We start from the raw sequence: 24,113 nt of genomic DNA, 5'->3' as shown, positions 1-24,113 counted from the left end.
AAAAAAAGCTTTTTGGACTTTTTTTAAAAAGCTTGACTTATAAAAGGGAGGACAACAGCTCATTTGGAATGATGAGTGCAGGGCAAGTTCATTTTGTTTCTATTTTAGGTATGTTTCACCAAAAACCTGCTACTCCTGTACTTTAGGCAAGGCCTTTATTACATAAGGCTGGGATCATCCAGCCTGGAGAAGGATCCAGGGAGACCTCAGAGCCCTTTCCAGTGCCTAAAGAGGCTCCAGGAGAGCTGGAGAGGGACTGGGGATGAGGCATGGAGCGACAGGACAAGGGGGAATTAAATGCACCCTGTCAGATAAGGATAGATGGGATCTTGTGAAGAAATTCTTCTCTGTGAGGGTGCTGAGGCCCTGGCACAGGGTGCCCAGAGAAGCTGTGGCTGCCCCTGGATCCCTGGAAGTGTCCAAGGCCAGGCTGGACAGGGCTTGGAGCCACCTGGGACAGTGGAAGGTGTCCCTGCCATGGCAGAGATGAGCTTTAAGGTCCCTTCCCACCCAAACCACCCTGGCATTCCATGATTCTACAGAAGTGTTGCTGAATTCCCAACAAACAGCTCCCTCTCCCCAGGGAGCTGTAGCCCAGGTACTCCCACCTCACAGTGACATGGATTTGTCACCCTACCTGTGGTGAAGCCCTCTGAGTTTACAGCTTTCTGTCAGCATCATTGTCACCTGCACCTCCGAGGCTTGATCTGAGGGAAAAAGGAACCACAGATAAACTTTGGAAACAAATCAACACATTAATTAAAATTCAGTCCAGATCTGCAAGTCACTTAAGGTCACTTGAGCACGAACAGAACTTGTTTGCCTCCTTTCTTAAAATGGCACTTAGAAAAAGCACTTAAAAAAAGCACTTAAAAAAAGAAAAGTTCAAGGCCAAGTTCTGAGGCTCATTTCTGCTTTAAGGAGTGGGGTCAAGCCCAGAAAGGAAATCAAGCACATTCCAGGGGCTGACAGGCTCTGGTTCTGCACTTCCTGACAGCTCCTGGGCAGGCACAAGGCAGCTGCACTGGGCAGTGGGGTCTCATCCTGCACAGGACTGGTGTGCATGGAAGAAATGGGATGTGCCAAGTGTTCCCAAGACAAATGTGCTCCAAGGGGTGCTTTGCTGCTGAGTTACCACTCCAGGTACAGTTGTGTTTACTGCCACATGGCTGGAGGCTGTTTATGTCCACATTTACTTATTTCCTTGCTCTCTTGCTTGACACACTTGACTCTTGGTAACCTTAGGACTGTTTGCTGTTCTCTCCCCCACCTTTTCAAATGAATAAATAAATAAAACCACTGCTGCCAGCTAAAATTCAGGCACCTGTGATAACTCCAGTGACCCAAAGCAATCAGAGCATCCCCTGGGCAGGACACAGGTGGTGCCTGGAACCCCCTTCCCACCACTCTTTGTGTATTTGGGGTTCTTTTCCCCCCTTGGTTGCAAGAACCTCCAGGGAAACATAAGGAGACATCAACAGGAGCTGTCCCAATCCCACCCCCCTCACACCTGGGAGCATTTTCTGTGTTTCCCTCATGCTGGGACTTGTTCTGGCATGGAGCTGGCACAGGAGAGCCTAGCACAGCCCAAGGAGCTCTCCTTGTGCACTAGGGGGGAATTTACATGTCATGGATGAGTCAAGCCAAGGTTTTACTGCCCTGGGAGGAAGAATAGGCAAGAAATCCTCTGCTCTTTTCCCTCCTCCAAGGTCTGATCCTGCTCCCTGTACAGCCCTGACACCCTTTCCTAACTGAGCCTGAGCCCTGCAAAAGAAAATGGGACTCAGGCTGAGTGAAGAGTGATAGGAGCACTCTGCAGAAGCTCAGAGGTGCCACTAAATTAGTGACAATTGTGGAATATTATGGGATGCATCAGCCAGTGCTTTTGGGCCCATCACTACAGGGACTTTGAGAGGCTGGAGCTTCTTCAGGGATGGGAACAGAGCTGGGGAAGGGAATGGAGCACCAGGAGAGGCTGAGGGAGCTGGGAAAGGGGCTCAGCCTGGAGAAAAGGAGGCTCAGGAGGGACCTTGTGGCTCTGCACAACTCCTGACAGGAGGGGACAGCCCAGGGGTCAGGCTCTGCTCCAGGGAACAGGGACAGGATGAGAGGGAACAGCCTTGAGTTGCAGCAGGGGAGGTTCAAACTGGATATTGGGGAATATTTACTGACAGAAAGGATGGTCAGACATTGGAACAGGCTGCCTGGGGCACTGGTTGAGGATTTAAGTCTGGAGAGGTTTAAATCTGTGTGGATGTGACACTTGGGGACATGGGTCAGTGGTGGCCGTGGCAGTGCTGGGGGCATGGTGGGACCCGATGGTCTTGGAAGGTTTTCCCAACACAAACAAATCTATGATTCCCTTCTATTGGATAACAACTCTGTGTGTGGGGATGGTACAAACAGGTTCCTGCAGTGCAGGAGACACTGAAGCCATGGCCAGCTGAAGTCTCTGGCCTGCACTCCAACAGAAGCATGAGAAAGAGATGGTCCTACCCCCATGGGCTGGACACTTGATGGATTCAATTATGTACGAGACAAAAAGGCTTGGAAAGAGGAAAGAAAAACCAAGATCCTACCTTAAAACAAAGTTACACAGCCCTGAATGACTGAATCAGGCAGTTCTAAAAGCCAGCATTAAAAATGGAGGTGGAAAAGCAGATTCTGAGAAGTCAGAGGAGCAGGTTACCTGTACAGAGCTTCAGCAGTAATTACAGGGCCCAAAGACCTCAACCTCTTCACCCAGCACATGATGAAGGCAGGAAAGAGATTCCTGGGTGTGAGTTTAAGCTGATTAACTCCTCACACACTCTCTTCTGGCCCTGTGCTTGCTGAACTGGTTCGCTTTTAATTATAAGAGCCACCAAGTGATAATTTGAAGCTTTAAATCAGAGATTGTTTAAGAGTGGATTTAAGATCTACAGAACGAGTCAGGCTGGTTTGGACAATGCACCCATTCATCTCCTCATGGTGACTCTTCTGCCAAAGCCTTTCCCTTTCCAGCACTCAGGGAAGTTTCCAGCAGGTCAGTGTTGTTTTCTCTCCAGGTTATAGTGGTTGGGCACCCAAAAGGATGATTGACTCCCAGGCAAGTATATACGGAAACTGAAATCTTATCTTGTGAAACAGTCCTACCATCCATATTGTGTTTGCTTATCAATATTATTTCCTTGTTTTTTGCAGGGAAAAAAAGGCACCCAACACCAACAAATTCAACAGACTCAGAACAAACAATAGTGTTCAAGGCTAATCCTCCCCTAGCTGAGACCAGTGCCAATTTAGAACCACCACACAATTTGATTATTGTGGGTTTGTACTAGATATAATTCAAAACACAATATTAATCGCCACTTCTTGGAGTGATTCTTGTGAAAAGGGGGAAAAGAACACCAAAATACTGCTACTGCAACAGTCCCCACGGCAATCAGGCTTCCTTTTAAGGCATTTTCATCAGTTACAAAGGAAAAAGTTCAGTTAAACAAACTGTCACATTTAGTAGACTATGACCACTTTTGAGCAACCAACACACACATCTTCACAGATCAGGACAAAGGTGATTTTGGCAATATTACATTTTTTGTTGTGGGGGCCTGGTGCATCTGAGCATCCTGTACTAAAAATCCTTAAAACCAATCCAGCAAATCCACCATTTCTAGTTTTGATAAGAGAAACAGAGCCCCAGAGCCACAGCAATCCCAACTTGCTGAGATCTTTTTCCAAGGACATAGTGAGATGAATCCTACAGATTCCATCTTCCTGCCTGGGCCAATGTATAACCCCAAATTCCCCAAACTGTGTCAATCCCTGAGTGCTACATGTAAGCACACACACCTTGTTTTCTTCTCAGAGCTGTTTGTGCAGCCACTCAGACAGAAAAGGGGGAGGATCCTGTCAAACCCATGGGATGTAAAAACAAAAAGCCCATGGGCTTTTGTGGCTCCTTTTGTCTGCCCCAAACCCATGAAGGTGTCAGATATGAGCGCAGCCACACACACAGCTACAGAGGGCAGAGGGGGGACAGCCTTCCACAGAGCCAGAAAGCTCTGAAATTACAACAGCTACTTGGAGACACAACTGAGGAGGTCACAGTCTCCCATTTATTAAATCTGGGCACCAGGAACAGCCTTGAATTTAAGTTCAGTGCTCCAGGGCAAGGGTTCGTTGCAAAACTTCCTTAAAGCCCTGAAAAAGGCTGAACTGAGATATTACCATTATTTATGATTAAGAACGTGTCAGTGCTCAGCCACAAATGGAGTTGCAGTTGGATACTCATGAGGAACAGCCAGATTTCCATATCATGCACCAACAGCTGAGAAACCAAAGAGCAGCAACTTCAGGGAAGTTCAGAGGAAGATTTAACACCCAGAAATATTCCAGATGCTCAGTTAGGATCAAAATGGTCCAACTTTCAGAAGGTGCTTAAAACCAAGACTGAGAGAGGTGTAAATGCATTCCAGAGAGGAAGATGCTCTCCAAGCCCTGGTTTTACCCAAAAGCCTGGCTGTGAAAGCCTGCCCTGAGGCCCAGGGCAAGAACAAGGCAGGATTCCAAGCTCTGATGGAGCTGCAGGTTTATCTCCTCATATCACAGGATTTGTGTGCAGCCAGGCACCATGGGGCTCTTGGCACTGCTGGTTTTACATCCCTCTGTGCTGGGATGTGCTGGGGCCCTGCCTGGTTTATGAGGAGGAAAAACACCTATTCCATTTTTACCAACTTCTTAAAATCCAGCTGCAAAAATGTATTTTAAAACTTTGCTCGTTATCATTTATCAATCACATGAATCATCAGGTGAAAAGATCTTGGGGAAGTTCTGTGATGACACTAAACTGAAGGGAATTGCCTGCTCTGAGACCAGACACTCATCAGCTGCAGGGCACCAGGCTCTGCTTCACCAGGAAAAGTCACTCCACACCCCAAAGGACGTAGCAGAGATGAAAAGCAGCAATTACCTGGATATTGCAGTGGGGAACTGATTAGCTGGATGCTTTCATGAGTCACTTTGTAAGTCAGACCTCCCAGAGCCTCAAAATTGCGAAGCACAGCTTAAGTAGGATCACAGAATCCTTTAGGTTGGAAAAGCCCTCCAAGATCAAGTCCACTCATTCCTCCAGTGCTGCCAAAGCCACTCCTAATCCATGTCCCCAAGTGTCACACCCACACCTCTGTTAAATCCCTTCAGGAATGGGGACTCCACCACTGCCCTGGACAGCCCTTTCTGGGAAGAAATTTTCCCTAATATCCAATCTAAACTTCCCCTGGAGCAACTTGAGGCAATTTCTTCTTGTCCTGTCTCCTGTTCCCTGGGAGAACAGAGTGACACCCACCTCACCACAACCCCCTCTCAGGCAGCACTACAATTTACAAGACTTCTGATTGTAGAATGGTCACTGAAATCTCTTTCTCCAGAAGACAAAGCAGAACCTGAAAATCCATGTAACCACAGATTTCAAAACTGAACTGAGTCCCATTTGAACTCTCTCACAGCCTGCTACAGGCACTAACAGCAGATTCTTTCAAGACTCCTGTCAGAAGCAGCTCTGCAAATGCTACAGCCAGGAGCTCCAGGGCTTCTGATGAATGTTCCCAATTGCAAGTTTTAAGATGTTTTACCTGCAGCTTTTCTCATCTTTGGACCATTTGTAATGGCCTGTTCCCCTGTTAACTTGCTCCTGTTTCATACTGCAAGGTAATACTCCCCCACATCACAACACTTACACAGCCCATTTTCTACACCCCTGCCTGTTTTCACAAGCTTCTATTACCCTTATTATTTTTCAGCCTTGTGGGCTTTGCCAAATATCCCAAGACAAAGTGCACAAGCTCCAGTTATTGAAGGGTGACAGCCACACAGGCCGGCACAGTGGTCACAGGAATTTAGAGTGCAGGACTAGAGCAGCTCCAGGTGATAAATGCTCCCAGTATCAACACATCCTTGTTAATTACTGCTGTTTCTGCATGGCAATTCATTAGGTAAAACTGCTCCCAAGGCAGAATTCCACCCCAGTTCAAAGAGAATGCATGCCTGAGTATTGCTTTAACCCCTCTTCACAAGTCTTGGAAGTAATTCAAGCCTGTGCTCACATCTGTTGCACAGGACATTTTTAATGCTCCTATCAGGTAACCTTCACAACTTTCCTTCCCCAGAAGGAAATGCAAGAAATCATGATCCAACCTGCTTTTTCTCAGGCAGAAAGGAAAGTAGATATAAAAAATATTTCAGCTTTCAAATTTCAATGCCCCAGGAGTCAGCCAGAGCCAAGTGGAGCATCTGATGCTTCCTCCTGCCATGGACTGAACACAGCACACTGAGCTCTTGTTTGCAGCTCGGAGCTGCAGGAGGTGTTCAGGGCATCACTCCCACAAATTCAACATCCCCCAGCTTTCCAAGGCAGCCCTGCATCCTACAGAACTCCATTCTCCTGTAAAGGTAAGACATGCACTCCAAACCACAGCAGGAAGAGGTTACAGCACAGGACACTGAACTTAGTCCTGACAAAATTTCCACAGAGCAGGATTTCTCTTCCAGTCCTGCTATCCAGGCATCAAATATCAACCACAAGAGTTTATTTTGCAAAGCAAGGCAGCTCACACTGACAAATCCAAGCCTAATTTTAATAAATCTTGGGATTCAGTCAACATGACACTGCTAAAATAGGGAATGCTATTCTGGTTTTCCTGCATTACAAATGCACATGCAGTTTCAAACCACAGAAAAGGGCAGAGAAAAGCAGGATTTGGAGATAGTCTTAGTTCCCTGTGTAACAGTAACACCAGAATCCAGGAAGCAGCAGAAAGAGGAGGAAGTAAAAGGCTCTTTGTTCAATAATCCATTTAAGTCAAAGTGAACCTGAAAGTGTTAGGTAAGTTGAAAGTGAAACTGGGAAAGAGAGACATGACTGATGTCCTGGTCCAAAGGTCAAGGGACAGCACATAATAAAACTGATGTACAAGTAGAGATTTTAACTGTAGGTAAATTAAAATGTCCTGCAGGTGAATATCTTATAGCATATGGAATAATAAATCTTTAAATTATATAGTACAATACTTTGGAAATCATCCCCTCAGTATTTTCTGAAGCATACTGTACTGCTTTAGGTGTCTCAGGGTATTTTCCTAAAGAACTAGGATAAAATGACAAATCAAGTGCATTTTTGGGCTGATATTCAGAAATTTGCTACTTATCCCAAATTCTTTAAATTCAAGTATCTTCCTTTACAAAGACACTCAATAATTTAGCTCAGATGAGCAGTAACTCTTGATTTATTTTTTTTGGCATAAACTATATTCTTCAGAAACAGGATCCTGCACTCTGATTTTGGAAGATTAAATACTTTTGAACAATTAATTCAAATACTGTGTGTTAAGGTACAAACTTAAACTTAGAACTATTTTCACAAGGCTGTGCTTCCTAAGAATGAACTGCCCAGAAGAGCAAATTCCATCAATGGAAACATGACCCCTTGAGAACAACTGTGAATCCTCCAAGTTCTGGTACCTGTTTAGTGTGAACAAGAAACCTTCACCTTGATTAACACAGAGCTGCTTGTCCACACTTAAATCCCCTAAATGTGCCCATTGCCTTCTCCTTTTTGGCACAGCCTGAATTCTCAGGATTTCTATTCCTACACTTCCCAACTGCATGAAGTCCTGAAGGGTCACCAATGTTGCAACCATGGAATGGTTTGGGTTGGAAAGGACCTTAAAGCTCATCTCACTCCACCTCCTGCCATGGGCAGGGACACCTTCCACTAGATCACAATGCTCCAAGCCCTGTCCAACCTGGCCTGAGCACTTCCAGGAATGGGGCATCTCCTCTTAACTAGACCAGCAATAAATTAAAAAACTCTAAATAGTAAAATGTCAGAGATAGCCAAGAATGCTGAAAGTCTTTTAGCGACCTAAGATGACAGAACTCAAAAGCTTTGTTAAAAGTTGGTAGAACAATAAAGTTTAAAGAGCTGACCTCTATCAACACTTTGTTTCCAGTGCTTTCCATGGATGGTTTGTTTCCAAACACTCCTTCCTTGTACATCAGAAAAATGTTAAGTGGTTAGAACACGAAATGGGAGCAGCTGGGTTATCTTGAACAGCACACTGTGTTGTTTTTACCAAAAGTGTACCTTGGCCAGAACATCCTAAATGAGTCAGGGCTCTGCACAGCTCACCCTCACTTCATATGTTCCTGGAATAACACAATTCCATTTGTTTTGCTAAGAATTTTCTCCTTCACAGGAAAAGCACCATTAAACAATGTGTTCTTTAAATCAAAGGTGAAACTTGTGTGTTTTCTTCCTCCTCTGACATCAGATGATTTAAAAGATTCCCCAGAAAGGCTGGAGGGATCTGTTAAACCCTGGCAAGAGATGTAATGCCAGCTTGGAGAAAGATGCCATCAGAGACACTTCCCAAAACTGAGAGGGATTGGAAATCCCTGATTGGAAAGTGAAGCATTCCACCCTCATAACCCAATTTTTCTGTAAAACAAAAAACACAACGAAGAAAGCAAATGCCAGCTAAGTCTCTCATCTTTCTAACAAAGAACTCATTCAGGTTGTGTTGATCCAGAGATTCCAAAATCCCAAATATTCTAGATAACATATCCTTGCTCTTGCTGGCAATGACACACATCCTCAATCTTCATCAGTGTCTGTTTGAAGACAGAACAAAGATGAATTTTTCTCTGAAATGTCTAAGCGTGAAAGTAACTATGACTTTGAGCACCTTGCCTAGCAAATGAAGACAGTGGAAGTGTGAAGTGCAAAGACAACACAACAGCTGCATGGCCAACATGAAGCATGTAGGACAGTCTGAGCAAGTCACACTTTTCCCCCAGAGCTTGGGATCTTTGCAGTCTGAAGTTATTAGAGTTCCCAGAAAGCCAAGAGAGATCCATTTTCCTTTGAAGCTCTCCTTGGCACAAGGCACTGCACATATCAGAAGGCTCAGGCACCCAGACACAGATGATACAGCATTAAAAAAGCCTTATAAACTCATCTATTTCATGAACCTGCATGTAGAAACTTTGTCACTGCCACAGGCATGTTACAACTTTCTCCCTAGAGTGAACTAAAGCTCCATGAAATAAAAAACTCTTTTAAGGATCTGGAGTAAAACCCAGGGATGAATCCTTCTTCAGCCAGTCTTTATAAGAGATGTGGTGTTGAGATTTCAAGAGAAGCATCTCCAACTTTTACACCCCATCAATTTAAGAGCTACAGGACAAGTAATCACTGAATCACTTCAAAAGTACTTCAATAACTTCATGAAGTGTTCAAATGAAAGACCCCAAATTCTGTGGCAGATGAAAATGCTGTCAGATCATGCTGAACAAGCACACTCCAACCTATTCAACCCCTGCACTGATATTGCTTATTCAGGCTCAAACTTGCTCTTTGGGAGTCTGACCTAATAGTTTTACCCCAGCTTGAGACAACAGGGAATACAGAATATTCCAGGGAAACTCAGGATGGGTTCTTCCACCTCTCAGGTAGGTCCAGGCTCCCTCAGTTTTCATGTATTCCTGACTCCTTTAAGAGCAGATCACTTCAGAAGGGGGACAAACACAAAGTTCAGAGAAATTAGGGATCCTTTGTTCACTCTCCTGGTTCATAGCAATGCTCTGCATCTCACTGGAGCTCTGGGAAACATCAGGGAAGGAAAGTGGGAAGTGCTGCTGCAGTTGCTGCAGTCAACCACCTGTGCTTTTGATCCGTTGGGGCAACAATTAACCAAAGAATACAGGGAAGAGACAAACTCACAAGGCTGCCATCACTCTCCCTCCAGAGCAGGAAATACCCACAGACAGAATACTGCCTGATGAGCACAACAGCCACAACATTCACCTTCCCCAGCTCAGGAAATGGGAAAACTGACAGCACATTCCCTCTGCCCACAGTATTGGAAAGAACCCCTCTTAAAAGGGTATGGAAGCTGTAATACACTGACAGCTGAAGGAGGGACACATGAAAAGAGATGCATTGTGACAGGCACTTAGGGTGTGACTTGTCTTCATGGATTTTCACTCAGAAACCACTCCTTGAACAGCACAACCTGGACACCCACCTGAGTGGCACACAGCTCTTCTCTTAAATCCAACAAACCCAAACTCTTGGCCCATCTAAAATACTTGTTGGGCTGAGGAGGTTCAGCCTGGAGAAGAAAATTTTCCAAGGATACTTTTCTGTGGCTTGTGGATTGTAAGAAATACTGAAACAGTTTTGACCACAGCTTGCAGGGACAGGACAAAGGGCAATGTTTTAAACAGGAAAAGGGTAGATTTACATTTGACGTAAGGAAGACAATTTTTAAAAAATTAATTATTTTTTCTTCCTTGTGAGGTCAGACACTGGCACAGGGTGCCCAGAGAAGCTGTGGCTGCCCCACCCCTGGAAGTGTCCCAGGCCAGGCTGGACAGGGCTTGGAGCAACTTGAGCTAGTGGAAGGTGTCCCTGCCCATGGCAGGGGTGGGACTGGATGGGCTTTAGGTCCCTTCCAACCCAAACCATTCTGGGGATTCTAGGATTCTCTTGAAATTCCAGGTTTAAAGCCATAACAACTCCCCTAATGTCAGAACAGCATCTTCAGTTTCTCAAGCTCCGATCCTGGTGAGAAAAAAGAGGTGATTTTTCTCTCAAGGAAGTTATTCTTCCTCACAGTACCTACTCAAAGAACCTCAGTTCACATTTTCCAAATATCTGGGATACTCCACCCCCACTCCCCATAGTTTTCAGAAATTTGGGGAACCACTGGACTTCATTTTATCATTTTCAGAAGGCACCTCTGGGTTGAACAAGGCAGTTCTGGAGCAGCTCATACTTTGGGAAGGGATAATTTAGCTCCTTAGACAAAGCCTTTATTCCTTGTCTATTTTCCATGACCCTCAGGCTTTATTACCTTCAGCAAAGAGATACTTAAGTCAGTTTAATGGTTCTCATACCCATCAAGCTTTTATGGTCCTGCCCTGCTTCTGCTTGTGTGTGAAGAACAGAACAGCAGTGTGTGTGTGGCCACAGAATGACTGAGATCAAGGAAAAACTCTAGTTACAAGAGAATTTTTGCAGGTTTTTTTTTTCTTCCAACCAGATCAAATTCCCAACTTACTACACGTCCCAGCCACACACACAGCCATAACAGCCAGGGTGTGAAAATGAAGCTGTGGAATATCAGCACTGCTGTGAGGAGAGGGGATGGTATAGGTTTTACTCCTTGCAAAATTCTGCTGCCCAGGCCCAAGTGTCAACAAAACCTACTCTACACTTTTTACACACAGATCCTTTTTAATGCTGGGAAATTCTCTACAGTGATGAATGCCATCACTGCACTGAATCCTTCCCTGCAAAGGGAAGAGCTTTTTTCCTATAGGACATGAATGTGCCACAGACACAAGTCACTCTAAAGGAGAATTATGGATTTAGGAGTGCATTGGAAGTCCCATTTTGGGAAAGCAATTCAATAAGAGGTCATGGGAGGCAGCTAAATTAAGATCACTTTTGACAAATGTTATGTTGTTTAATCCAATGCTATAAAAAGTAGCTCGCGTGCCAAGGGCCAAGTTTTTGAGAACTATTATTAAATAAGAGCCAAGAAATAAAAAAGACAGAACTGTTTGGCAGTGAAAGGGACCAGAAGAAGGCAGAATTCAGAAAATGGTCCCAAAATACTAGAAAGAAGCAATTTTTTTTTTTTGTTTTTAAGTAAGAGAAGCCAGGCTGGGTGAGCTGGAGGTGATCACCTGGAGAAGAGAAGGCTCCAGGGAGAACTTGGAGCCCCCAAAAGGAGCTTCAGGAGAGCTGGAAAGGGACTTGGGACAAGGGATGGAGGGACAGGACATGCTTTAAGCTGCCAGAGGGCAGGATTAGGTGAGATATTGGAAAGAAATTCTTCCCTGTGAGGGAGGTGAGGCCCCGGCACAGGGTGCCCAGAGGAGCTGTGGCTGCCCCTGGATCCCTGGAAGTGTCCAAGGCCAGGATGGACAGGGCTTGGAGCAACCTGGGATAGAGGAAGGTGTCCCTGCCCATGGCAGGGGGTAGAGATCTGAGGTCCCCCCTAACCCAAACCATTCCATTATTCTATGTCATGTGAGAGAGAAGAGCACCAGAAACATCTGATTGTGCCAGAAACAGACCAAGGTGGCTCTTTCCTTTGAGCAACAGATTTTCCTTAAAGGTAGCAGAGAATAAATGGGTGGCAGAAAGATTCAACAATAAAATTCAGCAGCTTCACCGTTTCCCAATCAGGATCTTCAAAAATTGATACCCAGGCCACAAAAAAAAAAAACCAGAATGAGTTGAAATTCTTATAGAGGCTTATTTTTTTGCAAGAAAGAATTAAAGAAGTTGTCAAATGAAAAACCAAAGGCAATAAGACACCCAACAGAAATGACAAAAATAAGTGGTCAAACGACCATTGTACTGGGAATTTGGCAAAAAGAGCACTTGTGATGATTGCAGAGGAAGGGATAGATGTAGAACACATTTAACACAGAGATACACGTAGGATACTTGTAAGATACACATGGGATACATGTGACGGACATGTGGGACATTTGCAATATTTTCATCTACACCCACCTTGCTCCTTAAGCCTACCTATCCCCATTTCAAGGTATTTCCTGAACACAGGTGCTGTGTTTGGATAAATTCAGTTCTAAATGCCAATTCTCATGCTTCAGTCGCAAAGCATAAGGAAGGCAGAAACTATGCCCTGTCTTTTGTACAGCCATGCATTTGTAAAAGATTTTTAAGATAATTCCAGGTGTTTTTCAGCAATTTGCAGGGGACAAGGTTGTGAGTGGGAAGACAATGATATGCTGAGGAAAAAAAAAACCAATATCATTTTCTACTTAGAAGAATAATAAACAAAAGTATTCAAGGGTGATGACTGAAAGCACTGGTGGAGAACACATGCATTTTTCTTCCATATAAGATTGCTGTTCCCTGTGGCTGAAGGAAGCATCCAAACTGCTTTTGCTTTTCATCATTTGCACATTTTGGGGAGAAGGAGGTTATTGTAAAGCCAGGTTTGGCACCCCCAGCCTGCAGCACAGTTCAAACACCTGCACACAAACCCACAACTTCATGCAAACATACCTTTAACAGTTTTGACAAAAACTTGTTTCTCTTTACTGGGGTCTTTTTCTTCTATTAGAATTCCGTGGAAAATGCGCCCAAACGTGCCTGGGAACAGAACATCCAATCAGTAAAGTAAAGAAACACTGATAACATTAGGAGTATCTTAAGCAAACAGTACATTTCAGAGCAGAAAGTGAGGAATGCCTGCAGTTGAAGTGTCTCAATAAAGTCTCAAGAGAAAACCCAGCTCCAGCACAAGGGGGATTCACAACTACAGGCAGCAAATGCTGAAGTTTTACATAAATAAGGGGAAAAGCATGAGAGTGAACTAGTGATAGCACTCAGTGAAATTAAATATCAATATGATGATGGTTTATTTGTGGCACTTCAGTCAACTCCCTGCACTAAGAAGTCCAGCTCCATTTTCTCACTCATCCAGTCTGGAATTCTAAGTCAAGGCACTTCTCACAGGGACTAAGTTCTTTTGGAAACATTCACAAGGAAACAGCAATTCTAGCCAGCCAGCACACATGGAACACTTTGCAACAGCCAGCATCACCATTATTCACGAGTTTCACCTCAGCTGGAAGGTGCTGGGGTTGTTTGGGGATCATTCAGACTCTCCAGCATTTTTCCATTCACAAGACGTTACTGATGCTACTGCAGGAAAAGGAGCTAACTCTGAGGAGCTGGGCTGAGAACAACTGGTAACACACAGAGAATTTAATTGGCTTTTTACTGCTCAGCTTGGCAACACCTTCCTGCACCAAGGTGTGCATCATCTCCACACAGTCTATTCCAGCACAACAGCCCCTTCCCAAGGATTCCTCCTGCCTGACTAGGTTGAAAGATCTTTGACAGTATGAAATACAGGTCTTGTTTGTTTCTAAATACCTTAAACAGGAGCAGTGCAACACTTCTGTCACCTACCCTGAGGCATGACAGGGGTTTTCAAACTGCAATCTCACTAAGCAGCAGCTGAACTCAGGAGTCTCTCAGGCAACACAACACCATTAATTACCCAACAGCAACTAAATTCCTTCTGTCTTGGTTCTTGAAGACTTTGAGAAAGTGCCTAAATATCTATTTCCAAAATGTAAAAGCAGGGTGAAGCTACAGAAGCTACATGAAGTTTATAATGAATCTGTGGCCAAGATCTGTAAATATGTTCCATGTATGCATTAACTTTATCACCTCCTTCCACTCTGAAGATCTTTTGCTCTTCAATGGCAGAGACTCAACACCACCATGATCCTGAACTAAAATTGGTCAGGTTTTGTAAGTCCTCTGACACGTGGATGTGGCACTTGGGGACAGGGGTGAAACTGGCAGTGCTGGGGGAGTGTTTGGACTCGATGACCTCAGAGGGCTTTTCTAACCTGAATGACTCTGTGATTAACTTTTGAAAGTTCTGACTCAAAGTAACAGCTGGAGGCTAAGAAACGAGATCCCAGGATTAACTGGGTCCAAACTGCATTCAACAGCTCCTTATGCTTCATCTGGCAGAGCAGGGCAGCTCTGCCACCAAACATCTGCAGCGTTGCTGGGGCACTGAGTCACTTCTAGTCATGGTGACTCCCAACATCCCAGCTCCAGGCAGCCCAGAGCAACACAAGGCACATCCCACATGCCAAGGAAGGTTTTTGCAGAGCCCACACTGGGAGTGAGCACGGAGCTGCCACCCCAGAGGTTCAGAGGCACACACTGAACAAGAATGGGAACATCCTCCACTGCTGCTCAGACTAACACAGAGCATTCTGCCTCCAAAGGATGTTTATCTCCAATCTCCAGCTTTGGGAAGTTTGATTTCTCAGGGAACAGAGACTTCAAATTGCAGTAGTAAAGGTGAATGACAAAGAAAATGAAATATTTAAGCCTATTTTTCAAATTCAGTATCAACAAGAATTAATTCATGTTGTGCATGAGCACTTTCAAAGTGCACAGTAAACAAAGAGTGAAGAATTCAGGAACTGGATGATCCTTGTGGGTCCTTCCAGCTCAGGATATTCCAGGAAAAAAATCAGGTAGTCTCTGAATCTTTTATATCAGGCTTGTAAATGTTGCATCTACCAATTAGATTTCCAAAGCAAAGTTATCAAACTGAGACACCGAATTTGGACAGCTGAAGTTCTTCTGGGCTTTGGGTTGGTTTTGCTTTGATTTTTATGTTGTTGAGAGTAGCTCTCCTGTAGGAACTCCCAGAAGTGAGTTACCTTGGCACTGAGAGCCCTGAGTGATTCCCTTTCACCCCAGCCAGCCATCATTTCAGGGAGCAGGTTATTAAGACAGACAAGCTCAAGGACTTACTGAGCATACCTGGTCACTCCCCCAGCCTAATTAACTCTGGAAGCTGCTTTCCCCACCCCCACACCCCCAATGCAAACATAACTCATCATTCCTCCCATCCACCAAAGCTACAAAGATCAGAAACATCATCCATGAATGATTTCTGTAAATAAATATCCATATCTTTGTATTTATATATCTACATCACGTTGTAGGAATGAAGTGTCTGAGAGCTGTAAATACCTTCTTGGAGCACATCTTTGAGGGTGATCCTCTCCCTGGAGATGGCTATGTCCTTCACTTTAGCTTTGGCCTCCATGAGAGTGACACTTTTCAGATCATTCTTCTCTATCCGTAATGTGGGATAACCTGAGGAGCCAGCAGAGCCAAACAATCCAACATAAATACCCTTGGAATGAGAACAGGCAGAGCCAAACAATCCAACAGAAATACCCTTGGAATGAGGACAGGCACAGGGTTTCACCTCTGACCACCTATGCCTCCACACACCAGTGAACAGCACCATCTTAAGTATATATTAATTTAAAAAATATTTAGGTATTTAGCAAGGAAAAACACAAGAATAATCATCTGCAGGGAAAAAAATTACACAGGAATTCTCCGTAGTGTCATGCAAACAACTTTGATTATTAACTCTGGGTGAAGGAAACTCCTGTAGTGAAGGTGATCAACACTGCACTGCCCTCAGGAGGAGGAAACAGATTGTTGGAGAACTTAGAGCTGGGAAGATGCCTTACCCCAGCAGAACATTAGCAAACTACCAGTGCCCCCTTCTGGCACTTCCAGACATCTGGATACACCAGCAGAGTCAGAAAACCTGGAATATTTTTGTACATGTGTATGAATTCTTAGAGAAATCTTGAGAATTACTCTGATTATAGTTTCTTCAAAATTTAAATGTTATTGAAAGCAAAACTATGCAACTGTGGAATGCTTTTTTCACACATCCAATCTTTTCTCTTCTCCTCCTAATCTGCACTATTTTCAGTGCTACTGGGGTGTCCCAAAGCAGGTTAGAGACACTGGGCTGTCCCCAGCAAACAGGTGCCACTTGGGCACAGTGGCCACCACACTAGGCAGGGTGAGGAGGGTTGAACCACAATCCTGGGCTTGGTCCCCTGCCCTTGGCCAGAGGATTCTGGGGGACAACATTCCAGCAACTGGAACTCAGCCAAATTAACCTGAGTCACTTGGAAAGCCAAACAAAAACCCTGAGGTTGACAGGACATCAGCAGCTCAGCCTGAGCTGGGATAAGACATTGAGAGGCTGGAGAGTGTCCAGGGAAGGGAATGGAGCTGGGGAAGAGAATGGAGCACCAGGAACAGCTGAGGGAGCTGGGAAGGAGCTCAGCCTGGAGAAAAGGAGGCTCAGGAGGGACCTTGTAGCTCTGCACAGCTCCTGACAGGAGGGGACAGCTGGGGTGGTCAGGCTCTGCTCCCAGGAAACAGGGATAGGAGGAGAGGGAACGGCCTCAAGTTGCACCAGGGGAGGTTTAGATTGGGCATGAAGGAAAATTCCACTTCCCAAAGCACTGTCCAGCCCTGGCACAGCTGCCCAGAGGCGGAGACCCTACCCCTGGAGGGAGTTAAAAGCTGTGTGGCACTCGGGGACAAGGGTGGCCTTGGCAGTGCCAGGGGAACAACTGAACTTGGTGATCTGGGAGGTGTTTGCCAACCTAAATGATTCTGTGATTCTAAGAGATGGAAAATAAAAAGGCTGGAGAGGGACTCAGGTGACAAGAGGGAAAGCAGCTCTAGGATAAGGTCTCTTCCAAACTCTGTGAAAAGGAATTTTTTTAACATTTCATATATTAAATTTTTACAAGCCTGTTTTTAAAATGTATTTGGTATAAGCATTAATCTAAAGGCAACTCTTAGCAAGAGAAAGATGAACTCAGATGACAAGTCAGTTTGGGTTTTTTTTAGGGAGATACAGTACAATTTAGAAGTGAGCCAAATCTCTCCCAGAGGTGCAGTTCAACCTCAGGTAAACACCTGCTTCCACAAATGGGGAGGAAAAAAGGAGAACACAGGAGGGCTGAGATGACTTTACTGCTGTGCTTCCTTATGATGGGACAGCCACTATCACCAAGTGACATCAGAGGACAATGGGAGAGGCTTTGGGATCTTATTAGTTGGATTAAAAAAACCCATGTGTGTCCCTGTGCTGGAGGCCACCTTCCCTCCAGCTGGAACAGTCCCGTCCCTGGAGCAGGGCTGGATGGGATAGCCCTCCCTCCACCAGACAGTAATTCGAGGAGTAAAAATTACACAGGTAATAAATACATTAATTAACAACAGAATTAACTCAGACAGAGCATTTGGTCTGTTCAACGTGGAGGAGACTGAAAGACCTGGTCCCAGTCTGCAGCTCCTCCCAAGGGACAGCTCTGGGCTCTTCTCTCTGTGACCAGGGACAGGAGGACTCCAGGGAACAGCTGGAGCTGTGTCAGGGGAGGGTTAGACTGGAGATCAGGGGAAGGTTTTTCCCCCAGAGGGTGCTGGGCACAGCCCCAAGGCTGCCAGAGCTCCAGGAGCTTTGGGAAAACGCTCCCATGGATGCACAGGATGGGATTGTTGGGTTGTCTGTGCAGGGCCAGGTTGGACTGGATGATCCCTGTGAGTCCCTTCCAGCTGGGGTATTCTGTGATTCTGTGGTATCAGTTACCAGCTCAATATCTAAACTGCTGCCACCCTTCCTTTCCTCTCACTGCTCTCTTCAGCTATTTTATATCATTTCAAGCAAAGCTGTAAGCAACAGGAGATGACAGGAATAACAGAACCATCAGGATTCATGCACATGGCATCACCTGCTTTAGGAACTGATCCCAGGGCTGGGTGGACACATCTTGTTCTCCCTCCTCTGCTTGGACTGCACAAGGCAGGCTCTTCCCAGTGTTAAAACACAGCTACTGGTGAAGTCTGGCTGACTGCTCTGGGGGCAGAGAGAACAACCCAAGGCACAAACACAGCCCCATGCTCATATGACCACACACATCTCCCTGAACTCACTCCTGACTATGGCGTGGCTGGATAAAACACACTCTGTGTGAATTCAAGAAGCAAAGTGACAGAGCCAGAGAATTATTCACGTTCTTCTCTTGCATTTGCCACCAAAGCAGCGTGGCAGGAGGCTCTGTGCTTAGATTAACACTTACTGGTTACTGGGGTGGCGTTGTTGGGCGTGTCAGCCCGCAGGTACTGCGTGGTCTGCGTGGAGGGCTGCGACAGCCCCTGCGAGCTGCTGCTGTCACTGATGCTGTGGGGAAACGAAAATGCACATCAACATCACTGCTTGCCACTCCAACACATTCCAAATTAACCTGTCCAGGTCAAAAACAGGAGAGTTTCCAGGCAAGACTTCAAAAACTCTGCACTTTTAAAGTCGCTCACACATGAGAATGTATTTCAGGTGACTCAAAAATCTTGGCATTAAACATGAACAGCTTCCTCCTATTTGCTCTCCAGAACTTGCTCTATCTTCTGGTACTTATTCCCACTTTGGAATAATCAAAGTGACAAAACATTCCTTGCCAGAACCACCCTGTCATACCAAGAACAACTATTATATTCCAGGAAAGATTTGCACATATTTCTTTCATGGCACTGATGTCCCACTCAAACAATGGCTCTATTTCACAGCCTACCCCACTTTGTCACTCCCCTCCCTAAGGGTACCTGTTGCCCCTTCCAGCACCACCTAAAATGTGCTTTTTGAGATGCTTTCTTTGAGCAGAAGGACCCAGTATCCATGAAACAGGTAAACCACAGCCTAAAGCACAGCAGGTCACTTCTGTCTTATTTTCACAGTCAAAACCCTACAAAAAGGGCTGTTGCAGCTGTAATGGACCAAAATTCCTGTTAGCAGGTCAGATGGCAGGGCCAAAAGCTTTTTTGTAGTTCTTCCCCTCCAAACACACACAAACATGCCCCAGTTTGATCCAACTTCAAGTGGGTTTTCCACTGCTGACTGTTCTGGGAGGACAAAGAGGAAACTGGTTTGGGATACAACCTCTGCTTTGCCAAATAATCAACATTTAAAGTTTCTTGGGCTGCTGCTGAGCACTGGCCAAGCAGGGCCAGTGGATGCCCTCCAGGCCCACTGCTACCTTTGAAGCCAGGCTTCCCTTAAAAAACAGAAATTCAAGTCCACTCTTCCCCATTATAGCACAACCACAGATGAACCCACTGAATTTTTTCTTTGGAACAGAATCTACTGGAATCTCACAATGCAAACTTACTCATTTATAGCTGGCCTCAATCTCTCCCTGGAACTTTTTTTTTTACAGTTATTCCCACTTCCAGGTGCAGGGTTTCAGCACAGCATTTAGCACGAGCCTAAAAACCACAGATGCTGGTCTAGCTCCTCCCCTTTAACTTCCTTCAGAGTTTTTGAATGAATATTCTTTGGTGCTGGCAACTTATTACTGCTTATACTGTTCCCACTATTGCATCCCCGAGCTGCCTCAGTATGATCCACTCTGCAGCTCCCCAGGAAGGGGAGTCTTGGCATGGCCACCACATCAAACACCAAGGCACAACTTGCATTTCCTTTTCTTGCTCTGGCTGGAAAAACTCCTTTTGTAACCTGATCACCCACTAGCCCTGCGGATTCCTTTGGCTGGAGGCAAGTGTGAGGAAGGAATTATTCTTTTAATGCCTGTTGCAAGACTGAAAAACTGCCTTTTGGGTTGGCTTCGTTCTGGTTTTTAGGTTGAACTCACTTCCTGAGCTTCCTCACTTGCATATTCTGTCAGCTATTTGAACGATGCTTTCTTGCTTTAATGACTCCCATTATCCTGCTGTTGGGCCATGCCAGCTTTCCTTGGCACTTTTCCAGTGCCTTTGCTGTGAGGTTTGCAGCAATTGCTGTGGACTTCCAATACAATGTTCCTAAATAATCCATGTGCAGCCTGTAAACTCGGCTTGAGCTTCCACTTAACAGCCCTCCTAGGTTTTATTTAGTTCTGGGGGTTGAAATTAAGAGCACCAGTGGGTTTTTCCAGGCTCTGTTGCTCCTGGGAGGTCGTTAACCCTAATGACATTGTCATATTCCATTCAGGAACCTTTCACAGAAACAGTCTGAGATTATTATTCAGCAAATCAGAAATTCTTCCTTCCCTCAGTGAGTTTGTTCAAAGCAAGTCCCAGACCTCCTGATTTTCAGGCACATTTTGCTTCTGTTACACCTTTGCTCTGGCACTCCCTGAGCACATCCAGGCCAGGCATCTTCAGGCTCAAAAAATAAGTCATCACATGGTGCTTGAAGAGCTAAACCTCAGGAGCTGCACAAACTTCATAAAATCACACAATGGTCTGAGTGGGCCTGCAAACCACTAACATTAGATGGATTTTTAGCTTTATCTCCACAGAAAGTCAGTTGGTTTTTTAGGATTTTGACCTTGTATCTCCACAGAAATCCAGTGCAATGGAGTAGAGGGGAGAACATCTGATCACACTACTGGGCTGGACACCTCAACACCTCACTATCCCACACTGTTAATGGAATGTTCTTCCTGCACATCCTTTAACACCTTCAGCTGATCAAAACCCCTCCATCAGACAAGCAGGCACAAAGGAATTGAGGAAAGCTGACAAGTTCATTTGGTTACAATTGAGAAACCACAACTGCTCAATGCAGTGGCACTGCCAAAGCCACATGGGCTGGGGACACCAGGGGAGGGAAGGGCAGGGAGAAAACTGAAAGGAACAGATGAATGGATAAGGAGGAGGATGAAAAGATAAAGCTACTCCATGAGGCTGCAGGCAGCACAGAAGCAGTTCAAGACATCCTTTAGTTCAAGATATCCTTTCACAGGGGTGACCACCCACAGGCTGTTTTCCAAAGGATCCAGTTTCACACTGCCTGCTCCTGAACAGTTGCATCTGATGCAGGCTGTTCACACAGCCTCAGTCCACCTGCTTTTCCAGCCTCCCTTCTCCTCAGTGCTTAATCCCCACTCCAAAGACCGTGGATTCATGTTACAGCACCATTTTCCATGCATGTGCTACGTTTTTTCCTGATTGGAAATATATTTGAGAGAGCTCAACACTGCCAGTTTTATAACCAAGCAGTTGTAATGCTGAGACCCTAAGGCTGAACTGAATACTGGAAAATCAATCAAAGTAGGGAAAACTGAAGTTCAGCTTCCTGCAGGTGTCAGTAAAACCCAAATGTTTTCATCCAGTCATGTAAAACATGGAACGGTTTGGGTGGGAAGGGACCTTAAAGCCCATCCAGTTCCACCCATACCATGGGTAAGGACACTTCCCACTATCCCAGGTTGCTCCAAGCCCTGTCCAAGCTGGCCTTGGACACTTCCAGGGATCCAGGGGCAGCCACAGCTTCTCTGGGCATCCTGTGCCAGGGCCTCAGCACCCTCACAGGGAAGAATTTCTTCCCAATATCCCTAATATTGGATATTTCCTAATATCCCCAATATTGCAATTTCCCCCTATTTCTTCCTAATATCCCTCCCTATTTTACCTAAGGCAAAATAAAGGTAAAAACTCTCTGGCAGTGGGAAGCCATTCCCCCTTCTCTTGGCATTCCAGACCCTGATCCAGGAGCCCCCTTCAGGCACTGAAAGGGGCTCTAAGGTCTCCCTGGAATCTTCTCCAGTATGAACACCCCCAGCTCTCCCAGCCTGCCTTTCTAGTGAGCCCAAATCAATTTTTCCTTCAACCCCGACAATCCCTGCAGATCTTATTCTGTCTGAATCTTCCCACTCCACACAAATATTCTGGCAAAACCTGAACAACCCTTCCACCTCATAAACAGCAGAGCACCTGCAACTGCTGTCTTTCTGCAGCACAGCCCTCACCACAGCCCCACACAGGCAGCATCTGCTACAGCCTGGCACTGAGAGCACAAACTGCAAACCACCACAGAGTGCTCATTTTGAGACTGAACTCCCACTAATCTGAGTAAATATGTCCCAAAACCACACTGGGAGAGCTTGAACACATACCTGTCATCCAACTCTATCCTTTTCATGCTGTGGAGGTGCAAGACAGCCAGGATGATTGCCACCAGGAATATCACAGCACAGCACACACCCACACTGATATAGAACACCCGGGTCGAAGTGGTGGGGGCTGCATTTACAGGATCAACTGCAACAGATGTGGAAAGTTACTGAACCCTTCTCAAAAAAGGAGAAAAACCAACAAAAAGCCCTAAAGAAACAACATTTGTTAGTTTGTTATGGCAACACAAGCAGAGGGGCTGGAGGCAGAGAAAGGCAGCAGCCTCAGATATCCCAAATGTTCTCTAAGGTATCCTGGAGAACAACTGCCCTGGAAGAAACAGTGGGAGGTAAAGAGAGCACTGAGCTCTCTTTCCCACTGCTTTCCAACAGCATTTTGGCAAAACCATTCCCATTTTGGGTATTATGGAGCCACAGTCAGCCAATGATATTTCCAGCTAGAAAAGGAGGAAAGGAAACTACCTCATTCTATCCCTTCAATAGTGATAAATGGAAACAGCAAACCAGACAGGTCCCAAGGTCAAGAAAATAGATCAGAGACATGTACAGAAACCAGAGCCCCTAAGATGTGATACAAAAGTTGTTACAAGAGTTGGAATAGGGTTTTTCCCTCTTCACCAGTTAAAACAATTAATTACCAAAAACCCACTGCAATACTGGGTATAGTACAGACTACCTGGGGACAGTTTTCATAGGGAAAGCTGTGGAAGCAAAGCACATAAAAAGTTTTTCAGTTTTTAAACCCCAAGTTGTACATTCAGGATTACTTACAGATAGCCTTGCTGCTGTTTTTATCAGCTGTTGGAGATTTGACTTCTGGTTCAAGCTCTAAAGAGATGAGAGAAAGCCATTAAGTTTGGAGCACATTTATGATTGCAGCCCTTCACATTGTCTCAGATATGGAAAAACAGATCTGCTTTTCCAAAGGGAAGAGCTGATTCAAGGACTACACTAATCCCTACATTTCCATTTAAACACCTAACCAGGTAGAATTAAAATCACACTGAAACACATGTTCAGAGAGGCAAAGTTTGAACCCACTGAATCCTTGTAAAACCCTACAGCTTGTCCTAGGTCCAAAGCAGCAGCAAGAAGAGGTGCAGAGAATGTGTTTGCTAAGGCACTAAACAAAGACCTCACAGAATCAGTTCCTACAGGAGAGAAAAATCATTGCTGAGGTGTTCAGTGAAGATTACCCTGACCTTTTGGAGGAAATCCTGGCTTCAATCTAATGCTGCTCACCCTAGGAAGGGGTCAGAGATGCAACCACAGGCACTGTGCCTTCTCAGCTGATGCCAGTCAGGAGTCAAAGAGTTAAAACAGAAGCATGGAAGAGGTGATGTGCATTTAAATACTCATAAATATGCAAGTGAAGGCAGGAGGACAACACAGCTCCTGTGAGTTGCAGTCCTTTAGAAAGTGGGTAAATCTTCACTGAGCTTACTCTGAGTCTGGGTACCAAGAGGAGCAGTGCAAACCTGGGGAATGCAGGAGATGCCTCCAGATCAACCCCCCTGAGGATCTGCAGGCAGCTGAAGGAATCCCATGGATTTCTGCAGCTGCACAGGCACAGTCCCACTTGCACACCCCCCTTCCTGCTCTCAGTTGTGTCCAACAAAGCACAGCCCCTTCCCACTCCTTGTTGAGCCAGTGCAGCTTAGGAAAAAGTAATCCAAGGGAATGAAAAATCAAAGAGTTTTTCTTTTTTTATCCCTTTTTTGAACTTGAGGAGGAGCTATCAGTAA

The 24,113-nt window shown here is 45.3% G+C and overlaps 1 protein-coding gene across 2 annotated transcripts in view; it reads right to left on the bottom strand.

The window, feature by feature from the left end:
- The window catches only part of RYK (receptor like tyrosine kinase), a 37,701-nt gene that overhangs the window by 9,965 nt on the left and 3,623 nt on the right, over window positions 1-24,113 (bottom strand). The window contains exons 4-9 of one of the 2 annotated variants that reach the window (XM_031060342.1): window positions 23,140-23,196; window positions 22,351-22,495; window positions 18,538-18,638; window positions 15,602-15,736; window positions 13,091-13,177; window positions 638-707 (exon numbers count right to left, since the gene is read on the bottom strand). In XM_031060342.1, the coding sequence (XP_030916202.1) occupies window positions 638-707; window positions 13,091-13,177; window positions 15,602-15,736; window positions 18,538-18,638; window positions 22,351-22,495; window positions 23,140-23,196 (595 nt within the window). The remainder of the gene's footprint in view (window positions 1-637; window positions 708-13,090; window positions 13,178-15,601; window positions 15,737-18,537; window positions 18,639-22,350; window positions 22,496-23,139; window positions 23,197-24,113) is intronic. The other variant, XM_014308672.2, reaches the window with a different exon arrangement.

This window comes from Geospiza fortis, unplaced genomic scaffold, assembly GCF_000277835.1.
Source record: "Geospiza fortis unplaced genomic scaffold, GeoFor_1.0 scaffold118, whole genome shotgun sequence".
Classification (NCBI taxonomy): domain Eukaryota; kingdom Metazoa; phylum Chordata; class Aves; order Passeriformes; family Thraupidae; genus Geospiza; species Geospiza fortis.
The sequence above is the reverse complement of the archived record's forward strand: the minus strand, read 5'-3'. Positions and strand labels throughout refer to the sequence as shown.